Source organism: Saccopteryx bilineata, chromosome 12 (genome assembly GCF_036850765.1).
Source record: "Saccopteryx bilineata isolate mSacBil1 chromosome 12, mSacBil1_pri_phased_curated, whole genome shotgun sequence".
Taxonomy (NCBI): domain Eukaryota; kingdom Metazoa; phylum Chordata; class Mammalia; order Chiroptera; family Emballonuridae; genus Saccopteryx; species Saccopteryx bilineata.
In genome coordinates this window covers 7223777-7241568 of record NC_089501.1, presented here as the reverse complement: position 1 = coordinate 7241568, position 17792 = coordinate 7223777, and the positions used below count along the sequence as shown (strand labels likewise).

The 17792-nt window shown below is 37.5% G+C and overlaps 1 protein-coding gene and 1 pseudogene across 3 annotated transcripts in view; one reads left to right on the top strand and one right to left on the bottom strand.

Moving 5' to 3' along the window:
- CDK19 (cyclin dependent kinase 19) overlaps nucleotides 1-17792 on the top strand; it is a 230587-nt gene that overhangs the window by 202765 nt on the left and 10030 nt on the right. For all 3 annotated transcript variants that reach the window (XM_066247731.1, XM_066247730.1, XM_066247729.1), the window contains 6 exons: nucleotides 88-219; nucleotides 5937-6080; nucleotides 6245-6314; nucleotides 11337-11409; nucleotides 11811-11908; nucleotides 12809-12887. In XM_066247731.1, the coding sequence (XP_066103828.1) occupies nucleotides 88-219; nucleotides 5937-6080; nucleotides 6245-6314; nucleotides 11337-11409; nucleotides 11811-11908; nucleotides 12809-12887 (596 nt within the window). The remainder of the gene's footprint in view (nucleotides 1-87; nucleotides 220-5936; nucleotides 6081-6244; nucleotides 6315-11336; nucleotides 11410-11810; nucleotides 11909-12808; nucleotides 12888-17792) is intronic.
- LOC136316543 (U6atac minor spliceosomal RNA) lies at nucleotides 7341-7441 on the bottom strand (annotated as a pseudogene).

Below are 17792 nucleotides of genomic sequence, written 5' to 3'. Positions count from 1 at the left end.
AGAACATTTGTAACTACTGTCATCAACTTTGTATGATTTCAATAGCATGCCAAAGTGAGATTTATATTAATTTATTTTATTTTTTAGCTGACATGGGTTTTGCCAGATTATTCAATTCTCCTCTAAAGCCACTAGCAGATTTGGATCCAGTAGTTGTGACTTTTTGGTATCGGGCTCCAGAACTTTTGCTTGGTGCAAGGCATTATACAAAAGCCATTGGTAAGTTAGTCTAAAATGATTTACTATCTTGGCATTGGATTATTGTAAGTATCAAATGGTATAATAACAAAGCTGTTTTGTAAAAACCACTTCATATCTCTTTGTAAAAGTCCTGTTGTCTTTTATATCCCTAGATTGTATACTCGGTGGATTTGGATTTTTTTTTTTTTGATAGAGACAGAATCAAAGAGAGGGGGACAGTTGAGACAGACAGACAGGAAGGGAGAGAGATAAGCATCAATTCTTTGTTGTGGCATCTTAGTTATTTGTTGATTGCTTATTCATTGATTGCTTTCTCATATGTGCCTTGACCATGGGGCTACAGCAGAGCAAGCGACTCCTAGCTCAAGCTGGTGACCTTGGGGTTTCAGACCTGGGTCCTCCGCATCCCAGTCCAACGCTCTGTTTACTTCACCACCACCTGCCTGGTCAGGATGGATTTGGATTTTTAACTGTATAAGAGAAAATGATTCTTTTAAAATAAAGCTTTTTTTCACCCAGAGAATAGAGTTATCTGGTTCTTTTGAATTGCAATGGAAACGATAGCATGCAGATTTTATTTTGCACTCACCAAAATGGAACTCACCAAATGGAACTTGCACTCACTCAGAGGAACTGGAGAGAGGCTTAGTATTGTTTTCTTCACAAAAAGGAAAGCAGGGATAATGTGGTGTTGGAGGAACCCCTTCTACCTGGGAAAAGCTAGTCAGTCTTAAGCAAGAAACAGTATGACTAATCTTTCTCTCTTGCCATTGCAGTTGTAAGAATGGCAGTTTCTCCATTAAGGTAGAAAATAGACTGCCTCTGGGTAAATTAGCTGTGCTCAGTATCTTGCCATCTCCAAGTTAAAAAAAAAACCGAGTAGGAAATCTGTTATAAAAACACACTGTCTGTAGGATTTAAAGTCTGCTTAAGAACAGAAGCATCAGGCTGAGAACCCAGGTTTGAAACCCCAAGGTCACTAGCTTGAGCACAGGCTCATCTGGCTTGAGTGCGGGCTCACCAGCTTGAGCATGGGGTCACCAGCATGAGCGTAGGATCACAGACATGACCCCGAGGTTGTTGGCTTGAGCCCAAAGGTCACTGGCTTGAAGTCCAAGGTAGCTGGCTTGAGTCCAAGGTTGCTGGCTTGAGCAAGGGTTTTACTCACTACTGGAACCCCCCGTCAAGGCATGTATGAGAAAGCAATGAACAATCAAGGAACTGCAACAAAGAATTGATGCTTCTCATCTCTCCCCCTTCCTGTCTACCTGTCTGTCTCTCTCACTAAAAAACAAAACAAAACAAAAAACAGAAGCATTAGAGATTTTGCTACCTGGTCACTATATTCTCCTGAGGATCCAGCTGCAAACTAAGGGAGTCAAAAAGAGGGAGTCCTCCTCAAATCTAGAGATTTTTTAAAAAGAAGTAAAAAGAGAGGATAGGGAGGGAGTAAATAGTATTTTAATGTGAAGGTCTTATTTTATAAGGTACCTAAATTTGCTAAGTATATTTAGATTTTCCTTTTACAGACAAGGAAGCACAGTCCTTTCAGTTAAGCTTATGAAAAACCTGGTGACGCCCAAAGAACTACAAAGGAAGCTCTTACATTTGGAAGATTAGACTCAGAACTAACCTATTCATCTATTAAAAGGGAAACAAAAATTTTAATATACTAATGTCCTCATTCACTGGGAGATCTGATTTCTGCAAAACTCAGACACCCACAACACATTTACACTTTGTTCAGGGATTGATACACTAGCATAATGCTATAATATTGTAATACTTCATAAACATTGCTGAAGGATTTTATTAAATGGTGAAAACAGACCATGAGTAGCCTTGGCACTGTGAGATAAACCAGTATGTGTCTGACAGTAGAGGAGTGTAGGCCCTCGCCCTAGCAGTTGAGTCCATAGTAAAGCTCTGTATCAGAGATACAACAGCCTTTGTGATGGACAGTGGTAGCTGTCTGTGAAGGGTAAAGAAAGGAGAACTACAAAAACAAATGATAGAAATCGAGTGGCCAGAGAACGAGGAGTTAAAATCAAAGCCTGACTCTCCCTATGTTCCAGTGAGCGACTTGGACTTTAGGCCTGTATATTTGAGACTTTTAGAATTATGTTTGCTTTTTCGGTTATTGGGTCACTCTATTGAGAACGGTAAAATCTTTTATGCAGTCTCAGAAGGCACGAGAGGATAGGAAGAGACTGAAAGTGAACCAGAGAAGGGGGAGGTATTAGTTGGAAGCAATGGCTGGTGCTTTGGAACAGAACTAATTGATGGTAAGATAACCCAGGGCATGGAGTAGGGACAAAGGATGTGATAACAGGAGAAATCTATATGGTTGGACTCATAGCAAGCACTGATACAGTCTATACCTAAAAGAGAGAGCCCTGGTAAGAAAAGGCAAATTCAGCCAAAACCCTCTGTTAAACTAAATGACCCCACACAAAAGACTCTTCTACTGTCAGAGACTTATTTAAAATCCTTGGTAAGGCCATTTTTAAAAAATTTATTTATTGATTTGAGAGACAGAAGAAGGGAGGGAGAGAGAGATGCATTCGTTTGTTGTTCCATTTAGTTGTGCACTCACTGGTTGCTTCCTGTATGTGCCCCGACTGTGGATTGAACCTGCGACCTTATCATTTTGGGATGACATTCCATTCCAACTGAATAAGCCTACTGGCCAGGGCCAGTAAGGCCTATTTTTAACATGTACCAATTGCATATGGTTTACACACTTTGAGAAGCACAGTTTTATGAATATTTTATAATTAATTGTTTTGTTGAAATGAAAATGTCTTTTTTGAGAAATAAAGATAATTAGGTATGAATTGGAAGCCAATTATATTTCTTTTTTTCTCCGGATTAGGAGAATTAAAATTGAATTTTAACTAGTTTGTAACTTACTTGCTTAGTGAATGAGATTCACCACTTATCCAAAAATAAAAACATAATCACTAATTTCTAATTTTACTCAAATCCCAATTATCTATTCTAGATAATTGTTGAGAAAAAAGTTAAGATACAGAAAGAGAGTAATCCCCAAATCAGTTATCTTTAAGCTTGAGATATATTCATAGCAGACATATGAATGTACACACATTCACTCATTCTTACTCTTCTCCATACCTGGTTTATGTCAGAAATGAATATTATTTCTATTCAAAGCACAGATATATGAATTTGGTGATTTGATATTACTGAAGGTTTATGGAAAGACATTTAGTGGGGAGGGGAGGGAGAGAGAGAGAGAGAGAGCGCGCCAGACAGGAAAACAGATAGAGGAAAGAGAACTAAGAAATGTTTATAGATGGTACAGGAATCAGATGATGGTTTAAAATTAGAGGCTAATATGAGGCAGGACACCTTAGAATTTAACACTACCTGCTACACTAAGTTTCTGTCTGTTAGCAGTTCTCAGGGAAACCTAGATTCTGGTTCCTGTCTTTTTTTTTAAATATTTTTTTCTACTTTTTTGCCAGCCCCCCCCCCCACCAGGGCCGGAGGGAGGCTGACTGGGTTGGCTTTGATCTGATAAATGCACGCATCCCCCCCTGCGAGGGGGGATGGTTCCTGTCTTTTGAATTAGAGTATAAACCAGGAATTGGCATTGACCAGCAACATACATAGTCATCCCAGTCTACTGCATAATAGAGGCAGCCAGCAGGAGGAGAAGCAGCCATCAGCCATCAGAGGCAACCGGATCAGGGGCAAGAGTGACAACCTCATGATACAGGAGAGAGAAAAGAATTAAGAAGTAGATACTGAACAGTGTTACTACACTCCACTCTTTAGTGGAATGTTCATGGTGATGGTGACCCTCTTGCATCGTTAAGAAAGATGACCCCTGGCCGGTTGGCTCAGTAGTAGAGCGTCAGCCTGGCGTTCAGGAGTCCCGGGTTTGATTCCCGGCCAGGGCACACAGGAGAAGCGCCCACCTGCTTCTCTACCCCTCCCCCTCTCCTTCCTCTCTGTCTCTCTCTTCCCCTTCCACAGCCAAGGCTCCATTGGAGTAAAGTTGGCCCGGGCACTGAGGATGGCTCCATGGCCTCTGCCTTAGGCACTAGAATGGCTTTGGTTGCAACAGAGCAACGCCCCAGATGGGCAGAGCATCGCCCCCTGGTGGGCATGCCAGGTGGATCCTGGTCGGGTGCATGCAGGAGTCTGAATGCCTGCCAGTTTCCAACTTCAGAAAAAATACAAACAAAAAAAAGAGAGAAAAAAAAAAGAAAGATGACATTACATTTTCTATTTTATAGCCTAAGATGATAGGTAGTAGTGTAATAAGCATGGTTATTGAAGGGATAGATTCCCATTATCCAAAACACTAACTTATGGGGAAGGAAACAATTCCTGAATGGAGTCAGATATGTGAGATATTGCTAGATTTTTTTTTTCATTTGGCAATTAGTTTTACAAAATAACACACACACACACTAATTCTAGCTAATAGATATAATTAGACTTTTTTCTTATTTAATTTGTCTACAGAATGTGATTTTCACATTTGGTAGGCTACTAAACACTTTTTCTATACAATACATAGTCTATGCATTATTTTTTAAAAATACTTATAAACACCTTTAAGTGGGTAAGTATGAATATACATCTCACAAGAATTAATTCATTTGTATATTTGGCAAAAGTATTGTGAATTTAAACAGTCTCAAAATCTAAATTACAGTTTTTTAATGTATAAAATTCAAATATAATGATCTGTAACTGGTGGTTTGAAATACAGTAGTTTATAAAACTTTCGAAGATGACTAATTTTATCCTGAGGTGTGGGAGGGTTGGAGAAACATCTAAGTGAATATGTTTAGGTAGCTGTCTGTCTCTGCTGGTATCTGTGTCTTTCTACTGGTGTTTTGTTTTTGTTTGCTTGCTTTTGTTTTTGTTTAGTGAGAGAGAGAGGAGGAGACAGAGAGATAGGAAGGGAGAGAGATGAGAAGCATCAGCTCGTAGTTGGGCATTTTAGTTGTTCATTGATTACTTCTCATACATGCCTTGACTGGGGGGGGGGGTGATTTGAGCCAGTGAGTGACCCCTTGCTCAAATCAGCAACCTTTGGGCTAAAGCCAATGACCGGAGGATCATGTCAGTGATCCCACACTCAAGCTGGTGATGGTGAGCCTGTGCTCAAGCCAGCGACCTCGGGGTTTTATCAGCTTCTGGACCTTAGAATTATTGAAAAAACTGAAATTGGTAGTCTTTTATATAAAAGTTGAGTTTTTCCAAATAATTTTAAGTGTTCTTACTGTTGGTCTAGACTCACAACTCAGAAATTCAGCTCTATCATTATGCATTTGATTGCTTTAAAGGAATATATTGCTATGCCTGGTGATGATACTGTTTCAGTCTTTCAGATCTTGGGTATTATGTCCTGCATTAGATTATCAGTTGAATGCTTTAGTAATTGAATTATTAATAGTGGTTGGAAAGGCTTTTGCCTAAATATAAGGTAAATTTATTGCTTGCTAAATGGGTTTCCCAAGCTTATCTTCATCAGCAAATACTCAAGTAAATGTTCTTTATTTGGCTTTCAATGTATTGTGTGATGATCAGCTATTCCTGTCTCATGTATATGTTTTCTTAATACACTTACTATATTTTGTATATTGCTTCAGTGAAAAGTATTTTTATATGTAGGTTATGGTTATATTCAGCAATTTGGACCAAAGAAATACTATAAAGGTATACAAAAACTTGTTTATTGTTTTTCTTCATAGATATATGGGCAATAGGTTGCATATTTGCTGAATTGTTGACCTCAGAACCTATTTTCCACTGTCGTCAGGAAGATATAAAAACAAGCAATCCCTTTCATCATGATCAACTAGATCGGATATTTAGTGTCATGGGCTTCCCTGCAGGTAATTTATTTTCCTTTGCAAAATATTTGAATCATATTTCAAAATCATTCCTTTTCAAAAACACATTTTAAATGTTATATATATAGTTGAAGCTAAAGTAACTAGATTTTTTTACAAAAGTAATACATTATTTCCTATAACAATATTCAATATTTTTTTGTAAGATAAAGACTGGGAAGATATTAGAAAGATGCCAGAATACCCCACACTTCAGAAAGACTTTAGGAGAACAACGTAAGTAATTCCATATTAAATATAAATAGTAACTTAGGTGGGAATATTAAAAGTAATCTTTTTAAAAATATATAGATTATTATTTAAACCAGAAACTTCGATTTTTTAATATTAGGCCTATGATTTAAACAAGATATTTAAAATGTTGTTCACATATATGCCTGGCTTAGGCTATAATATTTAAAACTTTCTAAGAACTTAAGAGGCAATAGGTAGTTTAAATGTCTCTTCTGTTTTAGAATGATACAGGGATTCAGTTCAAGGCTACATCTGTGATTTTTATCTTTATCTGAGTAATGACTGGTGACCAAAATGCTGGGCTAACAACCAAGAAAGATGGCAGAAGGAAGAACACATAGCCTGGAATCTGAGTAACTGGTGGGGACATTTCTGTTGAGTAGAAACAAGAGGAGAGGAAAGGTGATGACATGAATGGAATTTGTTATAAACATGTATGTTTAGAGGAAAATGTATAAGAGGTTCCCTTTGGGGCAAATTTCAGGACAGGATGGTTTGTAAGAATAAAAACAGACATCATAAAAAGAAGGAGAGAATAGCACTACATTTTTGACCCATTTCACAGTCCTTGGTAGGGTCCTTTGCCTCTATCATATCTTTTTTTTTTTAATTTATTCAGTGAGAGGAGGAGAGGCAGAGACAGAGAGGTGTGTCCCAACTAGGATCCACCCAACAAGCCCACTAGGGGGTGATGCTCTGCCCATCTGGAGTATTGCTCCACTGCTCAGCAACCAAGCTTTTCTTAGCACCTGAAGTAGAGGCCATGGAGCCATCCTCAGACCTGGGGCCAACTTGCTCCAATTGAGCCATGGCTGTAGGTGAGGAAAAGAGAGAGAGAAAGAGAGAGAGAGAGAGAGAGAGAGAAGCAAGAAGGGGAGGGATGGAGAAGCAGATGGGTACTTCTCCTGTGTGCCCTGACCAAGAATTGAACCCAGGACGTCCACATGCTGGGTCAGCACTCTGCCACTGAGCCAACTGGCTATAGCCTCTATCATATCTTTAAAAAAAAAAAGAAAAAAACCCTATGGTTAGATGCCCATTGTCAGACTCATGGGCCTCTTCCATCCTTGTCAAGGGGAATGCTAACCACTTCTCCTTTCATATAATACCTCTCTATCTCTTAGAGATAGCATTGATATTGCTCAAGGTTTTCTCTTATCACTCTAGATATTTTCCCAGAAGTCTCCATGATTTTGATGGCCACAATTTACCATCAATTATGCCAATAACTCTCAGTTTATATATCCTACTCAGATCTCTTTTCCAAGTTTCAGATCCATTTATCTAATTGCCTTATGGAATCTCAATTTCAGTGTTTCACAAAATTTTTAATTAAATATCCCAAACTGAACTCATCATTTATCCTCCTAAACCTCTTCTTCACTATATTTCCTTTTACACTTATGATTTTATTAAACTACTCAATGTACACAATTCACTTAATTGTTGAAGCCAAAAGCATGAGAGATATCCCTGATCTCACTCTCTCCCATTTTGCCTCCCAGTGTCCAAACAGTAAAACTAGTCAGTCCTTTGTTTTTAATATCCGTGGAATCTTTGTATTTTTCTCCATTCACCCTGCCACTATTCAAGTGTAATCTTCCACTCTTTCACCTAGAATCCTGAAATGGCCTCCTAAGTGGTATTTCTATGTCTAGCCTTCATTCAAGCTCACTCTGTACTGCAGTAATTGCCAAAAGCAGATTTGATCAGGTCATACTTCTAGTTGATCTTAAGGCACCATTGTTTTCAGTTCCTTAATAGAGCCAGATAGCTCGGTTGCTTAGAGCATCGTCCAGAAGCATAGAGGTTGCCAGTTTGATCCCTGCTCAGGGCACATACAGGGACAGATCAATGTTCCTGTTTCTCTCTCTCTCTCTCTCTCTTTACTTCTTGCTAAAATCAATAAATAAAAATTAGGAAAAGAAATAAATAAAAATAAATTTCTTAATACAGCTAGCAAAACAGCTTCTACATCACCAAATTCAGCTTATAAACCACTCTTCACTTTGTATTCTGTAGCCTAGACATTATGAATTTCTTTTTCTTTTTCTTTTTTTAGCGAGTGACAGAAGGGACAGACAGGAAAGGAGAGAGATGAGGAGCATCAATTCTTTGTTGCGGCTTCTTAGTTGTTCATTGATTGCTTTCTCATGTGTGCCTTGGTGGGGGAGTGGCTGCAGCAGAGCAAGAGACCTTGGACTTAAGCCATTGACCTTGAGCTTCAAGGCAGCGACCATGGAGTCATGTGTATGATTCCACACTCAACCTGGCGACCCCATGCTTTGAACCTGGGTCCTCAGCATCCCAGGCCAACACTATCTACTGCACCACCTCCTGGTTAGGCTAGACATCATGAATTTGTTTAAGAACCTTAAACACCCTGAGCTTTCCTTGCAGGCTGGATTTTTACACATGCTGTTTCCTCAGTCTAGGATATACTTTCCTCCCACCCATTTCATTAGATAGACTAACTTCTTTATCTTTTCTACTTATCCTTTAGGTCTTGGCATCACTTGCCTAATGAGCCCTCCTCTGATCTTCCAGGTCTGAGTTAGATGCAGCCCCTTGGTACTCCTCTCTATCCTGTGCTGCTTCTCTCAGCACTGATCACTTAGCACTACAGTTATCTTTTGAATACTTATCTGCCTTTCCCTCTAGACCAGGGGTCTCAAACAATTCAGCTTAACTTCAGTACTAGGAAAGATAAGAAGAAACTACAATGGGAATTCAGCAGTATGTTTTCTCAAGTTCAAGACCTTTTATATTACAATAGAAACAAATAGACTGGGGTCTGGAGTTAACCCAAGAAATCAGTTGATTCAACATAAAAAAAAACAAAACAAAAAACATCAAAAACACATAGACTCCATTTCTACATAAACTTTAAAGTTCCTTCCTATTACCAAACATAGTGTCTACTTTAGCAATAAAAATGTTTCTGGTATTGAAGGGGAAAAAATTTAATTAATATACATGACAACGATTTTTAAAGTGAAAATTACCTAGAGTTGGCAAGGGAAGAATAAAGTGGGCACTCTTACTTGTACACTACTGATGGGAATGAAAGCTTCTTAAACTTTACCTACAAATCCTCTGGTGATGCAGATTTTAATACAGAGTTTAGAATAGGGCCGAGAATCTATATTTCTAATGCAGGCTCTCAGAGGTGTCCACGCTGGATATCTGAAGGACTAGTTTGTGTAGCAGGGTTCTAGAACACATAAAAAGAGCTTTGAAATGTACATACCCTTTGACCTAATAATTCCAAGAGTTCTGTGGAAGCAGTTGGAGAAGCCACACATAGCTGATTCAGGACTAATGATTTGCTGGGCATGGTCCTATGCCCTTTACTTGCATTTTCTCATATCCTTATAACAACTCTGGTTGTTATAGGTGTAAGATAGGTATAATTAGTTATAATCCTCATTTTTCAAATGAGGAAGCTATGCCTTTTATAGTGATTAACTAAATTCCCAAGATGATATAACTGGTAAATGACTGAGTCGGGGTCTAGTAGGCATCTCTGCTTTGCACCTGCTCTGCAGTATTGTCTCCAGAAATGTGTATCAGATTTACCTACATGGACCTGCATTTCATAACTATTGTGAAACAGTAACAGTAAGAAATAGCAACCACTATAAATAATAAGTTTGAAGAGCATTTGACAAGAAAAAATATTTATGAAACAATAGGAGGTGAAAAAAGTTAGAGGACAAGTTTATACAGTATAATCCCAATTTGATAAAAATAAAAATCCCACTTGACTGGTGGTGGCACAGTGGATAGAGCATTAACCTAGGATGCTGAGGTCCCAGGTTCAAAACCCCAAGGTCACCCGCTTGAGCGCAGGCTTGCCTGCTTTGAGCGTGAGATCATCCACATGACCCATGGTTGCTGCCTTGAGTAAAGGGTCACTGGTCAGGGCACATATAAGAAGTAATCAATGAACAACTAAAAGTGCACAACTACAAATTGATGTTTTTCATCACTCTCCCTGTCTCTTTCTTGCCAAAAAAAAAAAAAATCCTCAATGTTTGTGTTATTTTTTGTATATGTGTGTATGTTTGTATGTGTATAAAATGCTAAAGAAAATGATCAAAATCTTGATAGTGGTTCTCTATCACTGAATGGCTTAAGAGTGATTTTAACTTTATATTTTTCTATATTCTCCAAATTTTCCACTGTGAACTTATATCACCTATTTTAACAATTTTAATTTGAAATATTGCATATATAGGAAAGGGTATATATGCTGAAAATATGATATGTAGTCTATTTGGAATAATAAAATGAATAGCCCTCTCCTCACCTCTCAACCAAAGAAATAGAACATTACTAAGGTAATGGAAGTATCCTATGTACCCTCCCCTCCTGTTCATGTCCCTCCCAAAGGACAGCCACTATTCTGAATTTGTATTTCTCATTTTTCATTATAGTTTTACTACAAATAAGTTATTGTTCAGTTTAATATATCTTTGAACTTTTTATATAAATAGTAACATACTTTCTGCATTTTCCCCCCACCAACCTCATATTCATTTTTACTATTAGTAACCTTCTATTATGTGAATACATAACAATTTAATTACCCATTCTTTAGTAGATAGACATTTGGGTTGTTTACAGTTTTTTTCTATTACCAAAATGCTGCCAGGAACATTTCTTCTCCCCGTATCTGTTATACACGTGCAAACATCTCTTGTAGACTAGAGAATGTGCCTAGGAAAGGAATTGCTGGGTTATAAGATACTCACATTTTCAGCTCCAGTGGTTAATGTAAAATTATTTTCCAAAGTGATTATACCAATATAAATTTTTGCATGCAGTGTGTAACAATTCCTATTTCTTAACACTTTTAGCAATATCTGGTTATGTATTCCTTTTTAATAATTTTTAAAAATGGGGTAAACATATACCTTATAGGAAAATAAGTCTTGGAGCTTTCTGTGAAGTAAATAGTGTGAGTGTTCCCAGTGATGTATGATTGTTATGTCCTTGCAGGTATGCCAACAGTAGCCTCATAAAGTACATGGAAAAACACAAGGTCAAGCCTGACAGCAAAGTGTTCCTCTTGGTAGGTTCATCTTCCCCAGACTGGGGAGTCGGATCCTTAGCACAGCTCTCACTTCATCCCGACTCCCATGGAATTGTCCCACGATTCCTTCTCTTTAGAAAGAAAACAAATCAATGGATGGTAGGGCAAACTTAATATTTTTCTTTTGAGCTGTTACCCTTGACTTCTCGCCTTATTTTTTTCCCCAGTGACTTATCAGCAGTAAAAGAGTTAAATTCTAAAAGGGCTATTAATGCTAATGATTTTTGCCAATTTCACATAAATGTGTACTGTATTAATCATGCAGTGAGCTCTACAAAATGGCATTTAATATTAATCCTGTTAGACATTAATATAAAAATGAAAACATTGACTTGTAAACAACCTTTTAATGTTTACCAATTTCTTATGTGTTACTCTAGCTTCAGAAACTCCTTACTATGGATCCAACCAAGAGAATCACCTCAGAGCAGGCTCTGCAGGATCCCTATTTTCAGGAGGACCCTTTGCCAACATTAGAGTATGTATTGTGTCTTTTCTGTGTCCTTTGCTAATCGGGTTCAGGATGTTGGTGTGGCTGAAAGCAAGAGAGCACTTGTTACTAAGTATTTTACTTTCTTCATTAATTAATACTACTTTGAAGAAAGATCTTATATTTTGAAAGGGATTAAGCAAAAAAACCAAAAAGAAAAAACCCAAACCCTCATAGACACAGACAACTATGGCGATTACCAGCGGGAAAGAGAGGCAGAAGGAGAGCAGCAGAGGGTAAAGGGGGACTTTCAAACAGCAATGGACGGAGACTTGACTTGGGATGGTGAACACACAATGGAACACACAGATGATGTGTGATAGAATTGTACACTTGAATCCTATATAAATTCAATCAAATAAAAAGTGTAAATAAAAACAAGTATTTTAGAAACGAACATTAATTAATCCATTTTATAGATAAAAACAAAGCTGAGAATAATTTAAACCAAACTAGTAGGGAACTGATGATTTCAAGTTCAGTGTGTCCACTGCACTATCATATCCCTCTATTTTCCCATCCTTGGTTATACCCACATGTGTAACTGTGCTTGGATTTGTTACAGGTGAAGCTTTTCTTGAGAAAAATAAGTTATTTTCTTTGTTGAAGCAAATACAAACTCAGTTATTTTTAGTGCTAATGAAGTTTGTGTGGAGAAATTCTACTTGCTTAACAGTAGCTAAGATTTGTTATTGAATGTGGCAACTAATGTAAAACTTCAAATTTTTCTTTAATGCTTAAATTAAGTCGTGATAGGAGACATAAAAAAACTAAGATGAAGAGTAGGAAATAAATTAAGAAAGGAAGTTGAATTTTTAAATTAACAAGGTCACTGATACCATAGATGTTAGGACATTACATTTATTCTTTCTTTTTAATGATTTTCAGTGTGTTTGCTGGTTGCCAGATTCCATACCCCAAGCGAGAATTCCTAAACGAAGATGAACCTGAAGAGAAAGGTGATAAGGTATGAACTGCACAGCACACTCACTTCCAGGGAGTGAGGGCGGCAACAGGAGAACCCAGGGAAGTTCAGCTTAATAATCTGTACTGAACCCTTTAAAAAATTTTTTTTTTTAATTTTATTTATTCATTTTAGAGAGGAGAGAGAAAGGGAGAGAGACAGAGACAGAGAGGGAGAAAGAGAGGAGAGAGAGACAGAGACGAGAAGGTGGGGAGGAGCTGGAAGCATCCACTCCCATATGTGCCTTGACCAGGCAAGCCCAGGGTTTCGAACCGGCGACCTCAGCATTTCCAGGTCGACGCTTTATCCACTGCGCCACCACAGGTCAGGCTATACTGAACCCTTTTAAAGTATGTGTTTATTTAGCTATACTTTGAAATTTGAAATGTAAGGTTACAGATAGATGAACTTCCTGATTTGTTTTTTAGCCTATTTTAATTCCCTGATTCTTCATCCTTGCTCTTTTTGTTTAGCTTTATTTACTATCAGGCTGTTTTTTTTTGTTTGTTCGTTATTTTTAAGTGAGAGAGACAGATAGGGACAGACAGGAAGGGAGAGAGATCAGAAGCATCAACTCATAGTTGTGGTTCCTTAGTTGTTCATTGATTGCTTTCTCATATATGCCTTGCTCAAGCCAGAGACCTTGGGCTCAAGCCAGCGACCCCATGCTCAAGCTGGAGAGTCTGTGCTCAAGCTGGTGAGCCTGTGCTCGAGCCAGTGAACTCAGGGTTTCAAACCTGGGTCTGCAGTGTCCCAGGTTGGCACTTTATCCACTGTGCCACCGCCTGGTCAGGCCAGGCTGCTTTTGAAAGTGTTATTCTGTTCTTGATGGTACTTGGAATAGAAGGCCCCTCCCCAAACCCCTCTACTCCAAAATTACTATCAAAAGACTATTAGAGCTGGGTTTTTTTTTTAAGATTTTATTTATTTATTTATTTTAATTTTTATTTTATTGTATTTATTTTTAATGGGGTGACATTAGTAAATCAAGATGCATATATTCAAAGATAACATGTCCAGGTTATCTTATCGTTCAATTATGTTGCATACCCATCACCCAAAGTCAGATTGTCCTGTCACCCTCTATCTAGTTCTCTTTGTGCCCCTCCTCCTCCCCCTCCCCTCTCCCTCTCCCCCCTCCTCCCCCCGTAACCACCACACTCTTATCAATGTCTCTTGGTCTCACTTTTATGTCCCATCTACGTATGGAATAATGCAGTTCCTGGTTTTTTTCTGATTTACTTATTTCACTCCGTATAATGTTGTCAAGGTCCCACCATTTTGCTATAAATGATCCGATGTCATAATTTCTTATGGCTGAGTAGTATTCCATAGTGTATATGTGCCACATCTTCTTTATCCAGTCATCTATTGATGGGCTTTTTGGTTGTTTCCATGTCCTGGCCACTGTGAACAATGCTGCAATGAACATGGGGCTGCATGTGTCTTTACGAGTCAATGTTTCTGAGTTTTTGGGGTATATACCCAGTAGAGGGATTGCTGGGTCATAAGGTAGTTCTATTTTCAGTTTTTTGAGGAACCACCATACTTTCTTCCATAATGGTTGTACTACTTTACATTCCCACCAACAGTGGATGAGGGTTCCTTTTTCTCCACAACCTCTCCAACATTTGCCTATTACCTGTCTTGTTAATAATAGCTAGTCTAACAGGTGTGAGGTGGTATCTCATTGCAGTTTTGATTTGCATTTCTCTAATAACTAAAGAAGATGAGCATCTTTTCATATATCTGTTGGCCATTCGTATTTCTTCCTGGGAGAAGTGTCTGTTCATATCTTCTTCCCATTTTTTTATTGGATTGTTTGTTTGTTTGTTGTTGAGTTTTATGAGTTCTTTGTATATTTTGGATATTAGGCCCTTATCTGAGCAGGTGTTTAAAAATATCATTTCCCAATTAGTTGGCTGTCTGTTTATCTTGTTATCAATTTCTCTTGCTGAGCAAAAACTTCTTAGTCTGATGTAGTCCCATTCATTAATTTTTTGCTTTCACTTCTCTTGCCATTGGAGTCAAATTCATAAAATGCTCTTTAAAGCCCAGGTCCATGAGTTTGGTACCTATGTCTTCTTCTATGTACTTTATTGTTTCAGATCTTATGTTTAGATCTTTGATCCATTTTGAGTTAATTTTAGTACAGGGGGACAAACTGTAGTCCAATTTCATTCTTTTGCATGTGGCTTTCCAGTTTTCCCAGCACCATTTGTTGAAGAGGCTTTCTTTTCTCCATTGTGTGTTGTTGGCCCCTTTATCAAAAATTATTTGACTATATATATGTGGTTTTATTTCTGGGCTTTCTATTCTGTTCCATTGGTCTGAGTGTCTATTTTTCTGCCAATATCATGTTGTTTTGATTGTCGTGGCCCTATAATAGAGTTTGAAGTCAGGTATTGTAATGCCTCCAGCTTCATTCCTTTTCTTTAGGATTGCTTTGGCTATTCGGGGCTTTTTATAGTTCCATATAAATCTGATTATTTTTTGCTCCATTTCTTTAAAAAATGTCATTGGAATTTTGATGGGAATTGCATTAAATTTGTATATAGCTTTGGGTAATATGGCCATCTTGATTATATTTATTCTACCTAACCAAGAACAAGGAATATTCTTCCATCTCATAATGTCTTTTTCGATTTCCCTTAACAATGGTTTATAGTTTTCATTGTATAAGTCCTTTACATTCTTTGTTATGTTTATTCCTAGGTATTTTATTTTTTTTGTTGCAATCGTGAAGGGGATTATTCTTTTGAGTTCATTCTCAAATGTTTCATTGTTGGCATATAGAAAGGCTATTGACTTCTGTATGTTAATTTTGTATCCTGCGGACCTTACTGTATTGGCTTATTTTTTCTAGAAGTCTTTTTGTGGATTCTTTGGGGTTTTCGATGTATAGGATCATATCATCTGCAAAAAGTGATACCTTTACTTCTTCTTTTCCGATATGGATGCCTTTTATTTCTTTGTCTTGTCTGATTGCTGTGGCAAGAACCTCTAGTACCACATTAAATAAGAGTGGAGAGAGTGGACAACCCTGTCTTGTTCCTGATTTAAGGGGGAAAGCCTTCAGTTTTGTGCCATTTAGTATGATGTTAGCTGATGGTTTATCATATATGGCCTTTATCATGTTGAGATATTTTCCTTCTATACCCATTTTGTTGAAAGTCTTAAACATAAAATTGTGTTGTATTTTATCAAAAGCCTTTTCTGCATCTATTGATAATATCATATGGTTCTTGTTCTTTGTTTTGTTGATATGGTGTATTATGTTAACCGTTTTACGTTTGTTGAACCATCTTTGAGATTCTGGGATGAATCCCACTTGATCATGATGTATTATTTTTTTAATATGTTGTTGTATTCGATTTGCTAGTATTTTGTTTAGTATTTTAGTATCTGTATTCATTAGAGATATTGGTCTGTAGTTTTCTTTTTTTGTGCCATCCTTGCCTGGTTTTGGTATAAGGGTTATGTTTGCCTCATAAAATGTGTTTGGAAGTATTGCTGCTTCTTCAATTTTTTGGAAGACTTTCTGTAGAATAGGAACCAAGTCTTCTTTGAAGGTTTGATAAAATTTGCTGGTATAGCCGTCTGGGCCTGCACTTTTATTTTTGGGGAGGTTTTTAATGGTTTTTTCTATTTCTTCTCTACTAATAGGTCTGTTTAGGCTTTCTGCTTCTTCTTGACTCAGTCTAGGGAGGTTGTATTGTTCTAGGAATTTATCCATTTCTTCTAGGTTGTTGAATTTAGTGGCATAAAGTTTTTCATAGTATTCTACAATAATTCTTTGTATATCTACGGTGTCCGTGGTGATTTCTCCTCTTTCATTTTGGATTTTGTTTATATGAGTTCTTTCTCTTTTTTCCTTGGTAAGTCTTGCCAAGGGTTTGTCAATTTTGTTGATTTTTTCAAAAAACCAGCTCCTTGTTCTATTAATTTTTTCTATAGTTTTTCTGTTCTCTATTTCATTTATTTCTGCTCTGATTTTTATTATCTCCTTTCTTCGGCTGGTTTTGGGTTGTCTTTGTTCTTCATTTTCTAGTTCCTTAAGGTGTGAAGTTAAGTGGTTCACTTGGGCTCTCTCTTGTTTGTTCATATAGGCCTGAAGTGATATGAACTTCCCTCTTATCACTGCTTTTGCTGCATCCCATAGATTCTGATATGTCGTATTGTCATTTTCATTTGTCTGTATATATCTTTTGATCTCTGCACTTATTTCTTCTTTGACCCATTCATTCTTTAAAAGTATGTTGTTTAACCTTTTTTTTTTTTTTTTTAAAAGATTTTATTTATTCATTATAGAGAGGGGAGAGAGAGAGAAGGGGGGGAGCAGAAAGCATCAACTCCCATATGTGCCTTGACCAGGCAAGCCCAGGGTTTTGAACCGGCAACCTCAGCATTTCCAAGTTGATGCTTTATCCACTGCGCCACCACAGGTCAGGCACTAAAAGTATGTTGTTTAGTTTCCACATTTTTGTGGGATTTTTTCCCTCTTTTTTGCTGTTGAATTTTAGTTTCAAGGCTTTATGATCAGAAAATATGCTTGAAACAACTTCGATTTTTCTGAATTTGCTGATGTTGTTTTTGTGGCCCAACATATGGTCAATTCTTGAGAATGATCCATGTACATTGGAGAAAAATGTATACTCAGTCACTTTGGGATGAAATGTCCTGTAGATGTCTATCATATCCAGGTGCTCTAGTGTTTTGTTTAAGGCCGCTGTATCTTTGTTGATTCTCTGTTTGGATGACCGATCTAGAGCCGACAGCGGTGTATTGAGGTCTCCAAGTATGATTGTATTTTTGTCAGTTTTTGTTTTAAGGTCAATAAGTAGCTGTCTTATATATTTTGGTGCTCCTTGGTTTGGTGCATATATATTAAGAATTGTTATGTCTTCT